This window comes from Trachurus japonicus, chromosome 19 (genome assembly GCF_045865225.1).
Source record: "Trachurus japonicus isolate A0001 chromosome 19, Traja_1.0".
Classification (NCBI taxonomy): domain Eukaryota; kingdom Metazoa; phylum Chordata; class Actinopteri; order Carangiformes; family Carangidae; genus Trachurus; species Trachurus japonicus.
Window position 1 is genome coordinate 2,820,125 of NC_140925.1, and position 19,334 is coordinate 2,839,458.

The 19,334-nt window shown below is 40.8% G+C and overlaps 2 protein-coding genes across 3 annotated transcripts in view; one reads left to right on the top strand and one right to left on the bottom strand.

Moving 5' to 3' along the window:
• Window positions 1-6,377: 6,377 nt before the first annotated feature.
• On the top strand, window positions 6,378-7,022 carry atoh1c (atonal bHLH transcription factor 1c). Its single transcript, XM_085762178.1, has 2 exons — window positions 6,378-6,535; window positions 6,611-7,022. Exons 1-2 carry the CDS (start codon window positions 6,378-6,380, stop codon window positions 7,020-7,022), a joined length of 570 nt encoding a protein of 189 aa, XP_085618304.1.
• A 4,926-nt stretch (window positions 7,023-11,948) lies between these two features.
• The window catches only part of waplb (WAPL cohesin release factor b), a 44,661-nt gene continuing 37,275 nt past the window's right edge, over window positions 11,949-19,334 (bottom strand). Inside the window, exons 14-19 of one of the 2 annotated variants that reach the window (XM_085761320.1) lie at window positions 18,021-18,136; window positions 17,086-17,301; window positions 15,639-15,864; window positions 14,029-14,117; window positions 13,444-13,539; window positions 11,949-12,131 (exon numbers count right to left, since the gene is read on the bottom strand). In XM_085761320.1, coding sequence (XP_085617446.1) covers window positions 12,066-12,131; window positions 13,444-13,539; window positions 14,029-14,117; window positions 15,639-15,864; window positions 17,086-17,301; window positions 18,021-18,136 — 809 coding nt within the window. In that variant the 3' untranslated portion in view covers window positions 11,949-12,065. The remainder of the gene's footprint in view (window positions 12,132-13,443; window positions 13,540-14,028; window positions 14,118-15,638; window positions 15,865-17,085; window positions 17,302-18,020; window positions 18,137-19,334) is intronic. The other variant, XM_085761318.1, reaches the window with a different exon arrangement.

Below are 19,334 nucleotides of genomic sequence, written 5' to 3' on the forward strand. Positions count from 1 at the left end.
AGAAATTGACAAGACAAAAATTCTTGGAAAGATGTTGAGTTTTTACAGTGTACTATGAGTATTAGTCAGGGTCTTATGCAGAATAAATCAGTCATACAAAGATTAGACTACTGGGGTTTTTTATGGGCCCCACTGGGCGCTGGGCCCCTAGAGTTATCACCACCTTTCTCCCCTATACAACGACCCTGATTGGAGCTGCAGGGAGAGAGAGAGAGAGAGTGGGAGTGTCCTGTGATGTATAGTGAAACAAATGAGTGTGTGTGTGTGTGTGTGTGTGTGTGTGTGTGTGTGTGTGTGTGTGTGTGTTAAAGCGAGACACAATGAGGGAGGAAGGAACGGCTCAGTGGTGTGAAATGAGACAAATGAGTGTGTCCGAGTCTCTTTGTGTGTGTGTGTGTGGCCGTTCTTCCATGTTTTTGATTGTACGGCCATTGATCGGTACATGTTATCTCAGTGTGTGTGTGTGTCTGTGTGTGTGTGTGTGTGTGTGTGTGTGTGTGTGTGTGTGTGTTGTTCCTGCCGCATCACAACATCAAAGAGTCCCTGCATGACTCCCTGACGCAGTGAGCCGACCGTCAGCCGCCACTGGGCCGTGAGCGGACGAGTGTCACCTGCTTGACGCTGCAGAGGAAACAGGAAGTAGAATTTAATTTGACATTAGGCTATCTAATAAATAATTAAAGGGATAGCTCAACATTTTGGCAAATTGGCTCATATTGCCATAATCCCCATATAGTCATAGCAGTAGGTTCGTTACCTTTATTTGTCGGTGCAAGCTGTTTTTATTTTTAGGTGGCACAGTGCCAGCCAGGTATTTGTATCTTCTAATGTACCAACATGTCCGGGATTTCATGTGTCGTTTGGACCTATCTGATAACTGCAATATCAAGGCCTTAACCTGGCTAACCATCGGCTCACACCCAGGCTTCGTAAGCACTGGCACAATAGTTTGCACCGTTTTTTTTTTAACCAACAGTGACAAATTACTGTATTTTATATTATTTGTTTGGTTGTTTGTCTGCTTGGTTTTGTCTTGTATGTTAAGTGTGTATGTGTATGAGAGTGGACCACTTTTTCGAGTCCATAATAAAGATTATTATTTTAGAACGGCGGAGCAGAGCCGTGAGCTGCTCAGAGCTACGCTACGGAGGCTCATTATGGGATTTCTTGGTCTCCCCTCATCAAACTCATCAAATACACAATCCAACAACTCCACAACGCTCTGGTGGACAAGTTGTGAGCTGCACATTCACCACGCTATGAGATAATAACACAACGTTACCACACAGAGTTGTTTTAGAGGGAAATTCATGCAAAACCGCTGATGCGCGTTGCCTTCAGGGACAGTTTTTCATCAACAGTCTCTGCATTTCCCTCTAAAACAACTCTGTGTGGTAACGTTGTGTTATTATCTCATAGCGTGGTGAATGTGCAGGTCACAACTTGTCCACCAGAGCATTGTGGAGTTGTTGGATTGTGTATTTGATGAGTTTGATGAGGGGAGACCAAGAAATCCCATCCGCCGTTCTAAAAATAGCTTGCACCGACAATTAAAAGTAACAAACCTACTGCTATGATTATAGGGATTATGGCAATGGGCCAATTTGCCAAAATGTTGAACTATCCCTTTAAGATAATTAGTAAACTGACAGGTGAAGTTGGCACAGCTCTTCTTCTTCTTCTTCTGGAACAGATATTAAAAACTATTTGCATCATTATAACGATGATGATCCGTCGCTAATTGAGAAGATCAGAGTGTAAAACGACGCATAAAGATCTCAGGTTTGATTCCCAGACATAGATATAAAAAATAAAAATAAAACATGTTGTGAGGCGTTTGAGTGCTCGGTGGTCCGTGATGCAAGACGCTGAAATCAAACAGAAAACATTAAAAAGAAATAACACAGAGAGAATCTGCTGCAGCCTCTGATGCGTTCGCTGACCTCCCTCCCTCCCTCCATCCATCCATCCATCCATCCATCCATCCATCCTCTGGTCTGTGCGGTTTTGATGGTTTTGTGTTCACGCTGCACAAACAACACGACTCAGCGGCGGCTGCTGTTCTCAGATCAGCTGTGTGGAGGTCACTCAGCTCCGACGCAGGAAAACAAAAACTTATAAACTGAACTCAACTGAACTGAAACTGCTTTTTTCTTTCTTTTTTAATTTTTTATGATTTGGACGTTTGACACCAGACAGAGGAAACTTAAAGGGATAGTTCAACATTTTGGCAAATTGGCCCCATTGCCATAATCCCTATAGTCATAGCAGTAGGTTTGTTACCTTTAATTGTCGGTGCAAGCTGTTTTTAGAACGGCGGAGCAGAGCCGTGAGCTGCTCAGAGCTACGCTACGGAGGCTCATTATGGGATTTCTTTGGTTTCCCTCATCAAACTCATCAAATACACAATCCAACAACTCCACAACGCTCTGGTGGACAAGTTGTGACCTGCACATTCACCACACTATGAGATAATAACACAACGTTACCACACAGAGTTGTTTTAGAGGGAAATACAGAGACTGAAAACTGTCCCTGAAGGCAACGCGCATCAGCGGTTTTGCATGAATTTCCCTCTAAAACAACTCTGTGTGGTAACGTTGTGTTATTATCTCATAGCGTGGTGAATGTGCAGGTCACAACTTGTCCACCAGAGCGTTGTGGAGTTGTTGGATTGTGTATTTGATGAGGGAAACCAAGAAATCCCATAATGAGCCTCCGTAGCGTAGCTCTGAGCAGCTCACGGCTCTGCTCCACCGCTCTAAATATCGCTTGCACTGACAATTAAAGGTAACGAACCTACTGCTATGACTATAGGGATTATGGCAATATGAGCCAATTTGCCAAAATGTTGAACTATCCCTTTAAAAAAATGATGTGGGTTTGATGTTGGGAGTGAGTGACGACAGCTGAGAGACTGGACGACGAGTTGTTGCTGCTTCGCTGCCTCAGGATAAAGTGCAGCAGGTTTGATCTGCAGCCTGTGTCTGCATCCAACCGGCCGGCGCGTTGGCTTTAATGAAGCCAAGCATGTTAAACAACTCCTCTGATTAACTAAACTACTGCTTTTCATTTCATCTCTCCAAAGAGAAATCCGAATTGTTTTGTTTTTCAGCCAATCACAGATCAATTTAAACTCTGTTGTCTTGTGATTGTTTTTAAAAGACTGATATTTCACCCATTTTGTTGTTTCACTGTTGTGAAACAAAAGCCTCATTTCCTGCTTGAGTAACATTAACGTGGCCTGAAAGTACCAAGTTGTTTTCCAGCTGTAGAGTCAGAGATTGTCGAGGTAAATAAGCTTCATACAAGTAAACTAATGATAAATACGAATAAAAACGGGATGAACTGAAACACAGTAAGAGTGAGTGACAGAGGTGAGTTATTGAACAGTGGCCAGGAGAGATTTCTGAAACTGTCTCATTGACGGATACAAATACGCAAATGTAAATGTTCAGTTTTATGCTTTAACAAGAATATTTCAACACAAACTCAACAAACACTGGAGCAGCTGCAGGTTTCCTCTCTGCTCCGTGCAGCGACAACAAAAAGCATGAAAAAGGATAGTTCACCCAAAATTCAAATTTCATTTCTCATTATCTACTACTCCCCCTCATGTGGACTAAGGGCTGGGAGAAGTTTCAGAGTCCTCCGTGGCTTCTCTGAGTTATAGGGGGTCTCCGTGCAGCACTGCATGTCCATATAACGGTAGCGAACGGAGCTCACTTTTCTTCGTAACAAAAAGACACACCAAAAAACATCCAGATACCTCCACACAGCTCACGAGATTTGGACGGACCGGGAAGAGCCGTGCTGGGAGCTTCCGCTACACACAAGCTTAAAATATAGACTTATTTAATTCTTTTCGGAACAGTTTCTCATGCCGGGGCTTCAATACAAGACGGACATTACATACGAGCAGCATGGAGGTATTTGGATGTTTTTTGGTGTGTCTTTTTGTTACGAAGACAGTTGGTATCCATTTGCAACCGTTATATTGACATGCACTGCTACGCCGAGACCCCCTGTAACTCAGAGAAGCCACGGAGGACTCTGAAACTTCTCCCAGCCCTTAGTCCACATGAGGGGGAGGAGATAATGAGTTGAGAAATTTGAATTTTGGGTGAACTATCCCTTTAAAGCTGATATATCAAAGTTTATTTATTGACATTAGAGATGCAGCTTTTAAAACTTTAAATCAGGGTTAGTTAGTAAACCTGAGGAGCAGCAGAAGGTCAGAGGGCTCTGCTGCTCCTCCGTCGGCCTGCCTGGCTGTCATGGCGGCGCGAGGGGTTTGATCTGCGGCCTGTGTCCGTCGGCCGGCTGCAATGAGCCATTTCATTGGGTTTAATAAAGCGGAGCGTGCCAACAACTGTCATCTGAGCCGTGAAGCCAAACCTCCCCACGTGCTCCAGATTGGAGAATAAAAAAAGAAACGAGCCGGCGGCCTGAGACAGCGAGGGTCCTCCTGGCCATAAGGAGTCTATTATACTCCGGTGTGTCACGCAGCCATCTTTGTGGCGGCGCGGCGCCACGCTGAGGCGTTTGTAAAGGCCCGGCCCGGCAGAGTGCTGGCACACGGCGCTCGGGACACGCCGCTAAATCCCATTAGAGTCTGTCCAGAGGATACGAGGCTGCCAGTTACTGTCAGTCATCGACGGGCTTTCACCTCGGGGAGCCGCAACGCTTTTAATTAACCTTAGAAACAAGAATGAGTGTGATGAGCTGCTGAGCTTCAGCTATAGGGAGACGGCGTCATGTGACAGCAACACCACTGCAACCTGTAGAGGACACACTGCAACTTTTTAAATTCAACTTTTTTTTTCTTTTTTAAAACTGCTTTTATTGGAGAGAAACATCCAGCAGAGCTCGACTGTGCACAGACCAGTTACAACACAGAGCTGCAGCCAGGACAGAAAAAGAATACTCTAAAGAATACTGAAAAACTCTAAAAAAAAAAACACAGAACATACTGAAGAATACTGAAAAGTTTGAAAAGTCTGAAGAAAAAACAGAAAACTCTGAAGACATAAAAAACTCTCAAAAAAACCTCTGAAAATACTGAAAATCTCTAAAAAACTAAACTAAAAAAACATTGAAAAGCTGCTTTTATTGGAAAGAAACATCCAGCAGAGCTCAACTGTGCACAGACCAGTTACAACACAGAGCTGCAGCCAGGACAGAAAAACTCAACTAAAAAAACTAAAAAAAAACTAAAAAAAACACTGAAAATACTGAAGAATACTGGAAAAACTCAAAAAAAAAAATAAAAAACTTAAAATTGCCTACCGAAAAATGCTGAAAACTTTGAAAACTCTGAAGACACTAAAACTCTCAAAAAACTCTGAAAATACAGAAAATCTCTAAAAAACTAAACAAAAAAAAACACCTAAAATACTGAAAAATGCTGAAAACTTTGAAAACTCTGAAAAAATAGAAAACCGAAGACACTAAAACTCTCGGAAAAACTCTGAACACACTGAAAAATATGAAAACACTGAAACTCTGAAAACATTTCTGTTTGTTTTGGCCTAAAACTAAAACTGCACAATTTAAATAAACTGAGTCTAAAAAAGTGAATCAACACTTTGTGTTAGTGTGTGAACAGACTGAGCTCAGGATTTTCATCTCTGAAGTTTTGATGTAAACTAAACTTTTAACTCCAAGTTTTTTTTTGTCTTTTTATTCTGAGATTGATAAACAGAGGGTTTCTGCAGTTTGTCTTTTCTATTCAAACATCTACATACGATGCTAATTAACTCTTTATAATAAATGTAAAACTTTAATTCCCTCCACCTCGCCTCCTTCCTTCCTTCCTTCCCTCCTTCCTCTCCTTCCTCCCTCGCTCCTCTGCTTGGCCGCCTCCACAGCAGCGCGCTCAGTCGCTTCTAATCCTCTTTTGATGAACTTGGTTAATGGACCTCCTGCCGCGGCCTTTGGCTCTGTTCATTAGGCAGCACACGACACGACCCTCTCTCCACGCCCCCGGAGCACGCGCTGCGCGTCCTCGAGGCTTGCCCCCGCGTGCCTAATAAATTCACCCATCAAAGTGCATCATGCAAAAAGGCGCTGCCGCTTCACCCGGCCGGTTCTCTGCTACAAGCTGCAGCGGCTGGAGACACCACAAAGTGTCCAAACTGAAGAGAAAGATCTGCGCAAAGACTTAAAGATCTATGCAACCTCCCTTTATTCATTCAGGGCTAAGCTTTCTGTTCTCAGACAGAGCACAGACAGGCGACCCATCAAAGTGCAGAAAGTTGAAGAGTGTGACTTTGTTGGTGGAGTTTGTCTCAGTGATTCTGGGATCAGCTCGGGACAAGAAGAGAAAGAAGAACAAGAACAAGAAGAGGAAGAACAAGAACAAGAAGAGGAAGAAGATGCCGCCTCGTAAAAGCCTCTTCTCGCCCTTCATCTCGCTGCAGGAGGAGGGAGGGGGAGTTGTTGCCCCCCACGCCGCCGCTGACATCCACGCTCTGCTGCAGCAGCGCGGCGGCCGTGGCTGTGGCCGTGGGCCGGGACAGGGACAGGGACAGGGACAGGGACAGGGACAGGGACTCGGACAGGGACTCGGACAGGGACAGGGACTCGGACAGGGACTCGGACAGGGACTCGGACAGGGGCTACTGGAGCCTCCGTGCGCCATCGTGGAGCTGCGTCTCGGAGGCTCCAGCTGCTCCAGCGGCGCGGTGCGCTACCTGCAGCCGGACAGGAGCTCCGTGGAGCGGGCGCAGCGGCGGCGGCGCCTGGCGGCCAACGCCCGGGAGAGGAGGAGGATGCTCGGCCTCAACGTCGCCTTCGACCGGCTGCGCAGCGTCATCCCCAACCTGGAGAGCGACAAGAAGCTCTCCAAGTCCGAGACGCTGCAGATGGCGCAGATCTACATCGCGACGCTCAGCGAGCTGCTGCAGGAGGAAGAGGAGGAGGAGGAGGAGGCCAGAGGAGGAGGAGGAGGAGGAGGAGGAGAGGCAGCAGGGACAGGGAGAGACTTTCACACCGGGAAGAGAAGCACCGAGGAGCTATGAGACGTTCACGGACTCAATGAATGTTTGAACATGAGACTTTTCTTAAAAATCCACTTGTTTGTAATTATTTGTCGAAAAAGGACAAAGTTTGTAATGTAAAGAGAAACCACTTCAAAATGATCAGTTCCTCTGGTTTTACTATTCATAGCTGTGTGTTTGAGTAAAATGAACACTTTCTGTTTCATTCTACTGACAACATTTCTCCCAAATTGGAAATAAATATAGCCTATTGTCATTTAGAGCATTTATTTGCAGAAAATGGTAACAGGTCAAAATAACAAAACAAAAAGAATCTGGTGTTTTCAGACCTACACAGACCAACACAACACTACTTTTTTTTTAAACTACTGAAAACTACTGAAAAACACTTAAAATACTGAAAAATGCTGAAAACTTTGAAGACACTAAAACTCTCGGAAAAACTCTGAACACACTGAAAAATATGAAAACGCTGAAACTATTCATGTGTTTCCAAATTGGAAATAAATATATTGTCATTTAGAGCATTTATTTATTTGCAGAAAATGGCAACAGGTCAAAATAACAACAAAATTCTGGTGTTTTCAGACCTTCAGACCAACACAACACCACTTTTTTAAAAATCAAAATTGGTGGAATAATCCCAACTTTTAATTGCAGCAGTGTTTTTTTTATTTATTTATAATCTTTCTTCCTCATTAAATCTGATTGGGTCCAGGTGAGCAGCTCAGTAGAGTGAGGTGCTTGTGTTGGAGGAATCGAGTGGTCTCTTTATTTTTTCCAGAGCTGTATTTAGATGATTGAGATGCTGTTTTGTTATTTGTTGTACATTTGTTAAAATATATTTTTCTTACCAGAAACACAGAAACTTTTGACTTTCTGACTTTTCTTGTTAGTTTTTCCCCCCAATAATGACTAATGTGAAATAAGAAAGAAAAACCTATTACCCTGCGGGCAGCAGAACATCACAACAACAGGGAGCAGATAGAGAGACAGGAAGCAGGAAGTACTGAAAGTAGCAATTTTTATTATTTTAAAATTATATACAGGTAACCAAAGACATCAGTCTGCAAATTGGTACAAAGATCAAGTTTTCCTGCAGAAGCTCTCAGTCTGTCCAGGACAACAACACCACGGGAGGAAAGGCTTTTTAGAAAATGAAAAATAGAGTCAGGTTCAGAAAAGTAGAGTCTACCGGTCTAAATTTAAATTTAAATTTACCCCCCGCCCCTCCCCCATCCATCCATCCATCCAACCCCGCCCCTCCCCTACCCGCCCCCCCCCCCCCACAGTCCCCCCCATTACCCATGAGTCTCTCCTCCTACATAAGGAAATCAATCTATGTACAGGAACTATGTACAAAAAGCTCTTCCATTCATTCTTCCAGACATCTGTGAATAAAGCTCTTGTAAACTTTAAAAAAAGAAAAAAAAAAGAAAAAGGAGTGTGAGGGTTAAAATGTGTGTGTATGCATATGTGTGTGTGTGTGTGTGTGTGTCAGTGCATTAATGGTCACAGAGGAACAGGCGGAGGGATAACGGTGTGAACATGTTTGATGAACTAGTCGGAGAGTTAAAAACAAAGAAACAAGCTCGTTTTTCCAAAATTCAAAATAAAATAAAAGCAGGAGATTCTCCACCGGCTCAGAGAAGATGCAGAGACAAACATTTGTTTTTGTTTTTTTTTCTCTCTAATGGAAAAACACTTTGGGACCATTGATGGGAACAAATGATGAAAAGCTTTAACTTCTGTTTTACTCAGACTAATGTGTCTCTGGTCCGTAATGATTTTCAAAAAAAATTAAGTTGCAGTGTTTTTTGGGCCGCAGCAACAAAACCTTTTCATCACATTTTTTTTTTATTTTCCACTCGCAAAGTGAATTGTTCGTTTTTAGACTTAAGTGCTCTGGGTCGAGTTTAGGGGAAGAAAAAAAAGAAAAAGAAGCTAAATTCATTTCATCTGATTCAAGTTGCAACCAACGATTTTATCAACGGTTAATAAACCATTTAATTAATTCAGACCTCAGTGTGTCAACGGAAACAGCAAGAACAGAAACAAAGCTTTTATTATTAAGAACGTATTAATATTTATAGACGCGTCTCGTGCTGCAGGACGACTTCACACTTTTCACTCATGCCGATAATCGATCTATGAAATATGAACCGTTAATAAACGTGTTGGTTACAACTTGTGTGACACTGAAACAGAAATCTCCTCCGACCCTCTGAGTTTTTTAATTTTAAGAAATGAAACATTTATAGTTTTTCTTCGGTTGTTCCTCCGGTCTGATGCTCAGTGATGATTTACAGGAGAAGGAAAAAGAAAAAGAGCACTGCAAAAACTCTAAATATTTCCAAGAATATTTGTCTTATTTCTAGTCAAAACTAATCTCTTTCCACTTGAAATACGACTCATGACCTAAAAATGTACTTGTTTTTGGATCATTTTCACTTGTTTCAAACTCATTTTCAATTGAAATAAGTAGAAAAATCTGCCAGTGAAAGCAAGTTTTTTGTGCTTGTAATAAGAAAGAAAAACTTGCTCCACTATCAGATTTTTCTACTTATTTAAAGTGGAAAATTTGCTTGAAAAAATTTAAAAGTGTCTGAAAACAAGCTGCTTTTTAATGTTATGAGTCTTATTTTAAGTAGAATTAGATTTATTTTGACTAGAAATGAAATTTTGACTAGAAATAAGACAAATATTCTTGTTAAGATTTTTTATTTTTGCAGTGAGACTACTTCATATTGTTTTCATATCTACTATGCAGCATCTTGACCGCCCGTCTGTCCGTCTGAGGTGCAGTGATGCATTGTGGGAACTGAAAAACAGTATAAAAAAAGAACCGCAGCACTTTTCAGCAAAGAGCCGGAGCGATCTGAGACTTTTTTTTTTTTCTTTCATGAAGTTCAAGTAGAAACTGTGAAGTCGTCGAGTCTGAAAACAAGTGACCAGGAGGAAAAGTATCGACTGGACGTGTGAAAAGGAGCCACTCGGTTTGGTGCTTCACCTCTCGGCCCGGGTCGCCGCCGCTGCCTTTGTGTCGTAATTGAAGGCTCTTTCTCCGAGTGGCGAACACACACACACACACACACACACACACACACACACAGACACACACACACACAAACACAGGGCTGTAATTGAAAGGAGCTGGAGGAGGGAGGACAGGTTTTGGTCCGGAGCGCCGAGTTCCCGCTGAGACACGACGACGGCTTTGATGCTGATCGAATCGATTTTTTCTTTTTTTTCTTTTTTTTTGAATTTTGAAAGGGAAAAAGTTTGTAGTTTGTAGCAAGAAGAAGCAGCAGCAGGGTCGTTCTTCAAAGTTTCCAGAAGAAGTTTGGTTGGACAGAAGAAGTGGAGGGTCGTTGTGTTTCAGCGTCAGGTGTGTGGTTATAGGAGCGCTCGGCATGATGGGAAAAGTGTTTTCTCTCTCTCTCTACCTTTTGATAACAACACAGGAGGAGGAGTGGGGGTCACTTTGAAAATCAGCTGGACAAAAGCTCTGGCTGCAACGTCCACAAGGCAGCAGCTCCACCTTAAAGGGATAGTTCACCCAAAATTGAAATTTCTACTACTCATTATCTACTCATCACCCTCATGTGGACTAAGGGCTGGGAGAAGTTTCAGAGTCCTCCGTGGCTTCTCTGAGTTACAGGGGGTCTCGGCGTAGCAGTGCATGTCCATATGACGGTTGCAAATGGATACCAACTGTCTTCGTAACAAAAAGACACACCAAAAAACATCCAAATACCTCCATGCTGCTCGTATGTAATGTCCGTCTTGTATTGAAGCCCCCAAATGCCAAATTGTCATCGTTCATCAAATTCTGACGAACCAGGAAGAGGAGTTTCGAGAAGCTTCCGCTACAAACAAGCTTGAAATATAGATTATTTAATTTTTTTGGGGACAATTTCGCATTTCGGGGCTTCAATACAAGACGGACATTACATACGAGCAGCATGGAGGTATTTGGATGTTTTTGGTGTGTCTTTTTGTTACAAAGACAGTTGGTATCCATTTGCAACCGTTATATGGACATGCACTGCTATGCCGAGACCCCCTGTAACTCAGAGAAGCCACGGAGGACTCTGAAACTTCTCCCAGCCCTTAGTCCACATGAGGGCGATGAGTAGATAATGAGAAAGAGAAAAAAGAGAAATTTCAATTTTGGGTGAACTATCCCTTTAACAAATACCACCTTAAAACGCGACAAAAGCCTGCAGTTAGAGGCCTGAACTCTCACTCTGTGTCTCTGCTCTTTGGCCAGAAACAATCTATACTTTTGATTCCTCCGCCTCGCGCTGCCTCCTCCCGACGGAGGTGAAGAGGTCGGAGCGGCACCGGGAAGAAAAGAGGAAGAAGAAAGGAAGAAGAAAGGAAGAAGAAAGGAAGAAGAGCGCAGCGTGAAGGGAGCGAGGTGGTCGGGAACGAGCCGAGGTCGTCGGTTTTCAAAGGGAAGAAGCAAAGTGGTTATTTTGGTGAGAAGTTTTTTAACCACTTGAGTTCTTGTGCTGATAATAGGAGGCAGAGTGGAGGCTTTGATGACAGGCCGGAGAAAACCACAACCTCAGTCCAATCTGTCACCGATCGATACGAAGGAGGGAGGTTTAGTGTGAGGAAACTGAAAGAAGAACACACACACATACACACACCTCCCTCGCACTCAATACAGGAGGTGAAGTACGAATAAAAGACCCTAAAGAGGACTGGGTCGATGTTTAAGGGTCACATTTAAGTCCAGATCAAGTTCAATTAAAGAGTTTGGTGGAGTCTCCATCAGTGTAACTATTCAAAAAAACAAAAACATGAACTGCTCCTTTAACAGAAGGAGGAGGAGGAGGTCTGATGATGGCAACATGAGGAAGGTGACGATGAATGAAGATGTGTGAGTTTATGAGACGGTAACGAGCCTGTTTCCAAGAGGGAACTTAGTCTGAGGTGATGATGGTGGTCGTGTGTGTGTTTCTGTGTGTGTGTGTGTGTCTGTGTGTGTGTGTGTGTGTGTGTGTGTGTGTGTGTGTGTCTGTGAGTGTGTGTGAGAGAGAGACAGGCTTCTCTCTAGCAGTGCTCCAGATAGTCAATGATCCGGGAGATAGACTTCTGTCCTGTGGTGCCGACGTCACACTGCAGAGAGAGACAGAGAAGAGAGGTGGTTCAGTTTCTATAATTAACTCATCATCACGTTGATTGTTTCATTTAGCTCCTGTGTCTAGAGCTGCTACTAACGATTATTTTCATTATTCGATTAATCGGTCGATTATTTAAACGATTAATCGATGAGTTGTTTGGTCGATTAAATGTAAAAAAAAATGTCGTGTTTTGTCCACAAACCAAAGAGAGACTCAGTTTATTGTCATAAAAAGGAACAAAGAGACCAGAAATATTCACATTGAAGAAGCTGGAATCAGAGAATTTGGACTCAAACTGATTATTAGATTATCAAAATAATTGACGATTACTTTAAAGGGATAGTTCAACATTTTGGGAAACTGACACATCGCCATAATCCCTACAGTCATAGCAGTAGGTTCGTTAACTTTAATTGTCGGTGCAAGCTATTTTTTAGAACGGCGGAGCAGAGCCGTGAGCTGCTCAGAGCTACGCTACGGAGGCTCATTATGGGATTTCTTAATTGGTTTCCCCTCATCAAACTCATCAAATACACAATCCAACAACTCCACAACGCTCTGGTGGACAAGTTGTGAGCTGCACATTCACCACGCTATGAGATAATAACACAACGTTACCAGACAGAGTTGTTTTAGAGGGAAATTCATGCAAAACCGCTGATGCACGTTGCCTTCAGGGACAGTTTTTCATCAACAGTCTCTGTATTTCCCTCTACAACAACTCTGTGTGGTAACGTTGTGTTATTATCTCATAGCGTGGTGAATGTGCAGCTCACAACTTGTCCACCAGAGCGTTGTGGAGTTGTTGGATTGTGTATTTGATGAGTTTGATGAGGGAAACCAAAGAAATCCCATAATGAGCCTCCGTAGCGTAGCTCTGAGCAGCTCGCGGCTCTGCTCCGCCGTTCTAAAAACAGCTTGCACCGACAATTAAAGGTAACGAACCTACTGCTATGACTATAGGGATTATGGCAATGGGGCCGATTTGCCAAAATGTTGAACTATCCCTTTAACTGTTGCGGCTGTGTCCAATTATTTTGTTAATGTATTCAATAACGATCATTTCCATCACATCAGCTCTCTGGACACAGGATGAACAGTCAGAATTAAACTAAATTAAATTCATTAATCTCTCATTAGGTTTAATATAACCGTCCACTGTGACTTCCTCAGTTGGTAAAAACACTGTAGTTTAATATCGAGTCTTTGAGGTTTGGGACAGTTAGTTAGTCTAATGAAATAAGATATAAATCTTAATGTGAGTTAAATAATGAGAGAGAGTCGGACTCTGATTGGTCGATACTCACAGTGAGGTTCATGAAGTTGAGGAACTTTTTCAGCATTTCTGTCATGATGGAGAAATCTCCTTTCGGCAGGTTCTCTCTCACAGTAGTCACATTCAACTGGACAGAGAGAGAGAGAGAGAGAGAGAGAAGATGAAGCACAACAACACACACAATGAAACCATCTGGATGTGTGTTTTCATTTTCAGGGTAAACACAGGAATCTTGAAGTTAATTCTAAAACCTTTTTAAGACTTTTTTAAGACCTTCTCAATATTTTTTAACACCTCACCGCCACTTCAAGCTGTAACCATTTACATCAGTGACACTTTTAACGTACTAACAGTTTTAGTTTGTAATAAAGACTATAGACCACTATGATAACACAGAATTCAAAACAGGCTGGGATAATAAATCAAAGGCAAAGTTTATCAAAAAAAACAAAACAAACAAACATTGCTCCACTCTCAAAAAACAAAAACAACAATCTTCTTTTCTTTTTTACGTACCTGTTCATCTTTGTTTTTTAATAAAATGAATAAATTCACACTTTTACAATGTTTCTTAGGACTCAAACTCTTGAACTGTGTGTGTGTGTGTGAGTCTCACCGGGCTCCCCTGACAGAGGCAGCCCAGCAGCAGTGCTGTGTAGGAGGCCACGATGCTGTCCTCCATGTGCTTCCCTGCGTGCTGCAGAGCTGAGGAAGAGGAGGAGGAGGAAGAGGAGACATTTATAAATAACTTTACATATTAAAATGAACAAACAAACAAAATAAATACATACAGCTCTGGAAAAAAATTAAGAGACCACTCCTAAAATGATCCGTTTCTCTGGTTTTACTATTTATAGGTCTGTGTTGGAGTAAAATTTTATTACATTTTTTTTTGTTTTATTCTATCAACTACCGACAACATTTCTCCCAAAATTGAAAGAAAAATATTGTCATTTAGAGCTTTTATTGGCTGAAAATGACTAAACTACTGCAAAGAAAACATGTTCATATTTTAACTCAAATATTTTAACTCAGGAAGAGTTTATAAATCAGTTTTTGTGGGATAAAGTCGATGTTTAATCCCAGCAGTGGTTTTTATTTATAATCTTCCTATAAAACCAGATGTGGTTCAGGTGACGACCTCATCAGTGTCTCATTAAGTAGAATGAGTTAAAAAAGAAAAGAGAAGAATGACTGTCATACATGTAGAGATGCTTTTATAAGAAACATTTGTGAAAGTGGTCTCTTATTTTTTTCCAGAGCTGTATATATATATACAGTAAATATAAATTAGGGCTGGGACTTTATCGCGTTAATTACAGAAAAATAACGCAACAAAAAAAATTAACGCATTTAATCAAAACGAATGTGTTTAAGTTTACAAAAAGTCCCGAAAAGGCTTGAATATATGTGTGTATATGTGTGTGAATGTTGTTTGTCACTTGGTCTGTTATGATTATGAATGAGAATGTTGGAAAATAAAAAAATATAAATCTAAAAAAAAAAGAAAAAGCTTGAATATAGCGAACTTTAATTTAAGTCTGTGCCTTGTGAACAATGAAATCTTAATGTTCTATATTCATATTACACTTTGTTTGATTTTGTTGTTTAAGTTGTTTAAGCTCATTTATGTGTCTATTCATTGATTCAGTCATATACTAAAATACATTTAAACTGAAAGATGTTGCTTCTCGTGTCAAATATTGATATGCGATTAATCGAGATGAATTAATTACAAAGTCTCTAATTAATTAGATTAATTTTTTTTAAATCGAGTCCCATGGTATAAATCAAAACGTTGTTCACTGCAAAAACTCAAAATCTTTCCAAGAATATTTGTCTTATTTCTTGTCAAAATGTCTAATTTCTAGTCAAAACTAATCTCTTTCCACTTAAAATAAGACTCATCACCTAAAAATGAACTTGTTTTTAGATCATTTTCACTTGTTTCAAACTAATTTTCAATTGAAATAAGTAGAAAAATCTGCCAGTGAAAGCAAGTTTTTTGTGCTTTTGTGTAATAAGAAAGAAAAACTTGCTCCACTGTCAGATTTTTCTACTTATTTAAAGTGGAAAATTTGCTTGAAAAATTAAAAAGTGTCTAAAAACAAGCTACTTTTTAATATGATGAGTCTTATTTTAAGTAGAATTAGATTTATTTTGACTAGAAATGACATTTTGACTAGAAATAAGACAAACATTCTTGGTAAGATTTTGTTCTTGTACCTTTGTTGAGGTCCAGCTCTCCGTCTTCCTCCTCATTCTTCTTCTTGTCCTCCTCCTCCTGCTTCTCCGTGGTGGTGGTGGTGTGGTTGTCGTTGGCGACCCACTGGATCTCTCCGCCCGTCTCCTGCCACTGGCCGCTCTGGTCCGCGGGCTTCGGCGGCTCCTTGATGAGGTCATCAGTCTGCGCCTCGGCCAGGATGGCGGCTCGTTCCCTCTGGAGGAAGAGCTGAGGAAGAGGAGGAGGAGGAAGAGGAGGAGGGTTAGTGTGGTTTAATCCTACAGTCAACTAACTAACTAACTAACTAACTAACTAACTAACTAACTAACTACAACACTATTCATTAATCAGGGTTCCTACAGCTTAAGCCAAGTTAAATTTAAGACTTTTTTAAAGCCACTTGAAATTAAATTTAAGACTGACTTCACAATAAACACAGAAAAAAATCAATTACATAGGGTCAGGGACAATTTTACCTACTTTCCTATGTGATCCAAGGTAAAGTGACTACTACATGAACATTGGATTGTGTCTCTTTCCAGCTGTCCTTTCAAAATAAATGCATAAAAAGTCCGGAAAAAAACCAATTATTTTGAGATTTGAGACTAATTACAACCATAAAATCCCACTTACCATGTGTTAACATTTTTAAGACATTGGAAAAATTGATTTAAGACATTTTAATGCCAATTAAGGCCTTGTTTTTAGATTAATGAATTCAATGCCTTTTAAGACTTTTTAAGGATCCGTAAGAACCCTGTTAATAAACTTAGTTTGCAACAAAGAAAAACACACACGAGTCGTTTAGAGTCCGACGTCCCGATGCAGCGAGAGGAAAAAAGACGCTCGTCTGTTTTCGACAATTTTGAGTGCAAAGATATTTCTGAAAGGTGAAACGCAACTTTTTTTTTTGTCTGAATGTTAATTTTGTCTTAAACTCAAACTCTTACCAAGAACATTTGTCTTGTTTCTAGTCGAAACAAATCTCATTCTACTTAAAATAACTCATCACATTAAAAAGTAGCTTGTTTTTAGACACTTTTTACTTCTTTCAAGCAGATTTTCACTTGGAATAAGTAGAAAAATCTGATAGTGGATCAAGTTTTTCTTTCTTATTAGAAGCTCGAAAAACTTGCTTTCACTGGCAGATTTTTCTACTTATTTCAATTGAAAATGAGTTTGAAACAAGTGAAAATGATCTAAAAACAAGTTAATTTTTAGGTGATGAGTCTTATTTTAAGTGGAAAGAGATTAGTTTTGACTAGAAATTAGACATTTGGACAAGAAATAAGACAAATATTCTTGGAAAGATTTGGGGTTTTTGCAGTGTAGTGTCAAATAAATCAACTCCGTCTCTTCCTCTGTTCTGTGTGTTTCAACCACCACCAAGTAAAGGACTCTGTTGGTTCATGTGCGACCCTGAGCCGCGGCCTCGTCGGCCTCTGGTACCTGGACGAGCGCGGCGATGGCGCTGAGCGGCCCGGACCGGGTCAGACTCAGACTCAGGTCCTGGTTCTGGTTCTGGTTCTGGTTCTGGAGCGGTGGCGGAGCGCTGAGCAGCACGGTGGAGTCGCAGGGACCCTGATCTCCCTCCATCTCCATCTCCATCAGACAGTATCTGTTCCTGGCGCTGTACTCCACCAGGTTGATCAGCAGGCCCAGGCCCTGCACACACACACACACACACACACACAGATTAACCTATTGTTTCTAACTTGTTTCTCTTTTCTTTGGCTACGTAGGTTGTTGATTTTTTATGTGCACAGATATTTTATCTGGGGTGGACAGTCTATTTACACTGCAAAAACTCACCAACTACAACCAAGAATATTTGTCTTATTTCTAGTCAAAATGTCATTTCTAGTCTACACTAATCTAATTCTACTTAAAATAAGACTCATCACCTAAAAATTAACTTGTTTTTAGATCATTTTCACTTGTTACAAACAAATTTTCACTTGAAAAAGGTAGAAAATCTGCCAGTGAAAGCAAGTTTTTTGTGCTTGTAATAAGAAAGAGAAACTTGCTCCACTATCAGATTTTTCTTCTTATTCCAAGTGAAAATAGACTTGAAAGAAGTAAAAAGTGTCTAAAAACAAGCTGCTTTTTATGTGATGACTCTTATTTTAAGTGGAAAGAGATTAGTTTTGACTAGAAATGGCATTTTGACTAGAAAAAAGACAAATATTCTTGGAAAGATTTTGAGTTTTTGCAGTGTATTTATTATGTTTTATTTTTTAATCATATTTTTGCCTTTTTAGTATGTTTTATGTTTTTTATTTTACTGTACAGCACTTTGGAAACCTTTGTGTTTTTTGATTTAAATTGTGCTCTATAACTAAAATGTATTGGATTGGATGTTTCTGACGTCGTGCGTCTCTCACCAGGACTCGGATGTCGAACCTCTGCTCCTGTGGCAGATACTGAGGGACTCTGAGGACACAGTTCAGAGCCGTGACGATCAGATCCTCCTGTTCTCCGGTCTTTGTGCTGCCCCACTCTGCACACACACACACACACAATAAAACATATATATGTGATACATTTGTACATCCCATGTTCGATCATGTTACCTCTGATATCTGTGTTGTCTATGTGTGTGGGTGATAGGCTTGGGCGGTATCCAAATTTTGATACCGTCAAACTTCCTCCACATTTTACCACGGTATACGGTATTACCGTGACTAATTTAAAATGATGACGTAAGTGGCATTACCAAACATTGGCTTGTGTCTTCACCATTCAGAAAACCGACTAGGGCTAAACATTAGCAGACCAAAATCTCATTGGTCGATTGGTCGCAGGAAAAAAACAAAAAACATTTGGAGCCCTGTCTTGTCAAAATTAAGTCAAAATCTATATGACCGAACTGTATATGAAAGGCTATAGGGCTTTTATTTTGAAGGGCCAGATACAGGAAGTCAAAGTAGGCTAAAACATATTAAACAAACTGAAAATTCAACCACACATAAGTGCTACTGGTCATACAATCAATTTTAGACATTAAATTACTTTTATTTAATATTTAATCCTTATCTCCTGTATAAGTGCATTGCATTTTTTCATGACGGTATTGAAACTGATACCGTTGCTATTTTTAAACACCTGCAATATACGGTATTACGGTAATACCGCCCAAGCTTAGTGGGTGATTGACTATTTCTATGGTGGACTGTAGAAACAGAATTGCCCTTCGGGGATTAATAAAGTTTTCTTGACTTGACTTGACATTAACACACAGGTAAACACAAAACACAAAACAAGCACAAGTGGTCGGCTGCTTGCAACGACTCACTCAAACTAACCAATTGTAGTTTAGACTTCTAACCCTTTCCCACTGGCCAAAAAACCCGATTAAACTCGCTAACAATCAGCTTTTGGTGACAGTGGGAAAGGTGCACCAACCCGCTAATTTTAGTGGGAAAACGGCTCTAAACTCATCGGTGGGAGCTGGGCTTGTGGTGCGTGTGTCAGGGTGATTATAGTTCACTAAAACTAAAACTAGAAGTGAAAAATTCATTTTGAAAAACTGAAATAAAAATGACAAGAACTAGAGAACTAAATAAAAACTACAATGCAAAAACTAACTAAAACTAAACTGAACTGCAGATATTTCTGGCCACAGCTCAATGTGGGACGACTCGGAGTGCGACCCACAGGCAGATAAGAGTGAATGTTAACGTGTTGAGGGCTGATGG

Coding starts and splice junctions, on each gene's coding strand:
- atoh1c (XM_085762178.1), top strand. CDS start 6,378: ATGCCGCCTCGTAAAAGCCTCTTCTCGCCCTTCATCTCGCTGCAGGAG. Junction 6,536..6,610: donor GGACAGGGACAGGGACAGGG/ACAGGGACAGGG, acceptor CGGACAGGGACT/CGGACAGGGGCTACTGGAGC.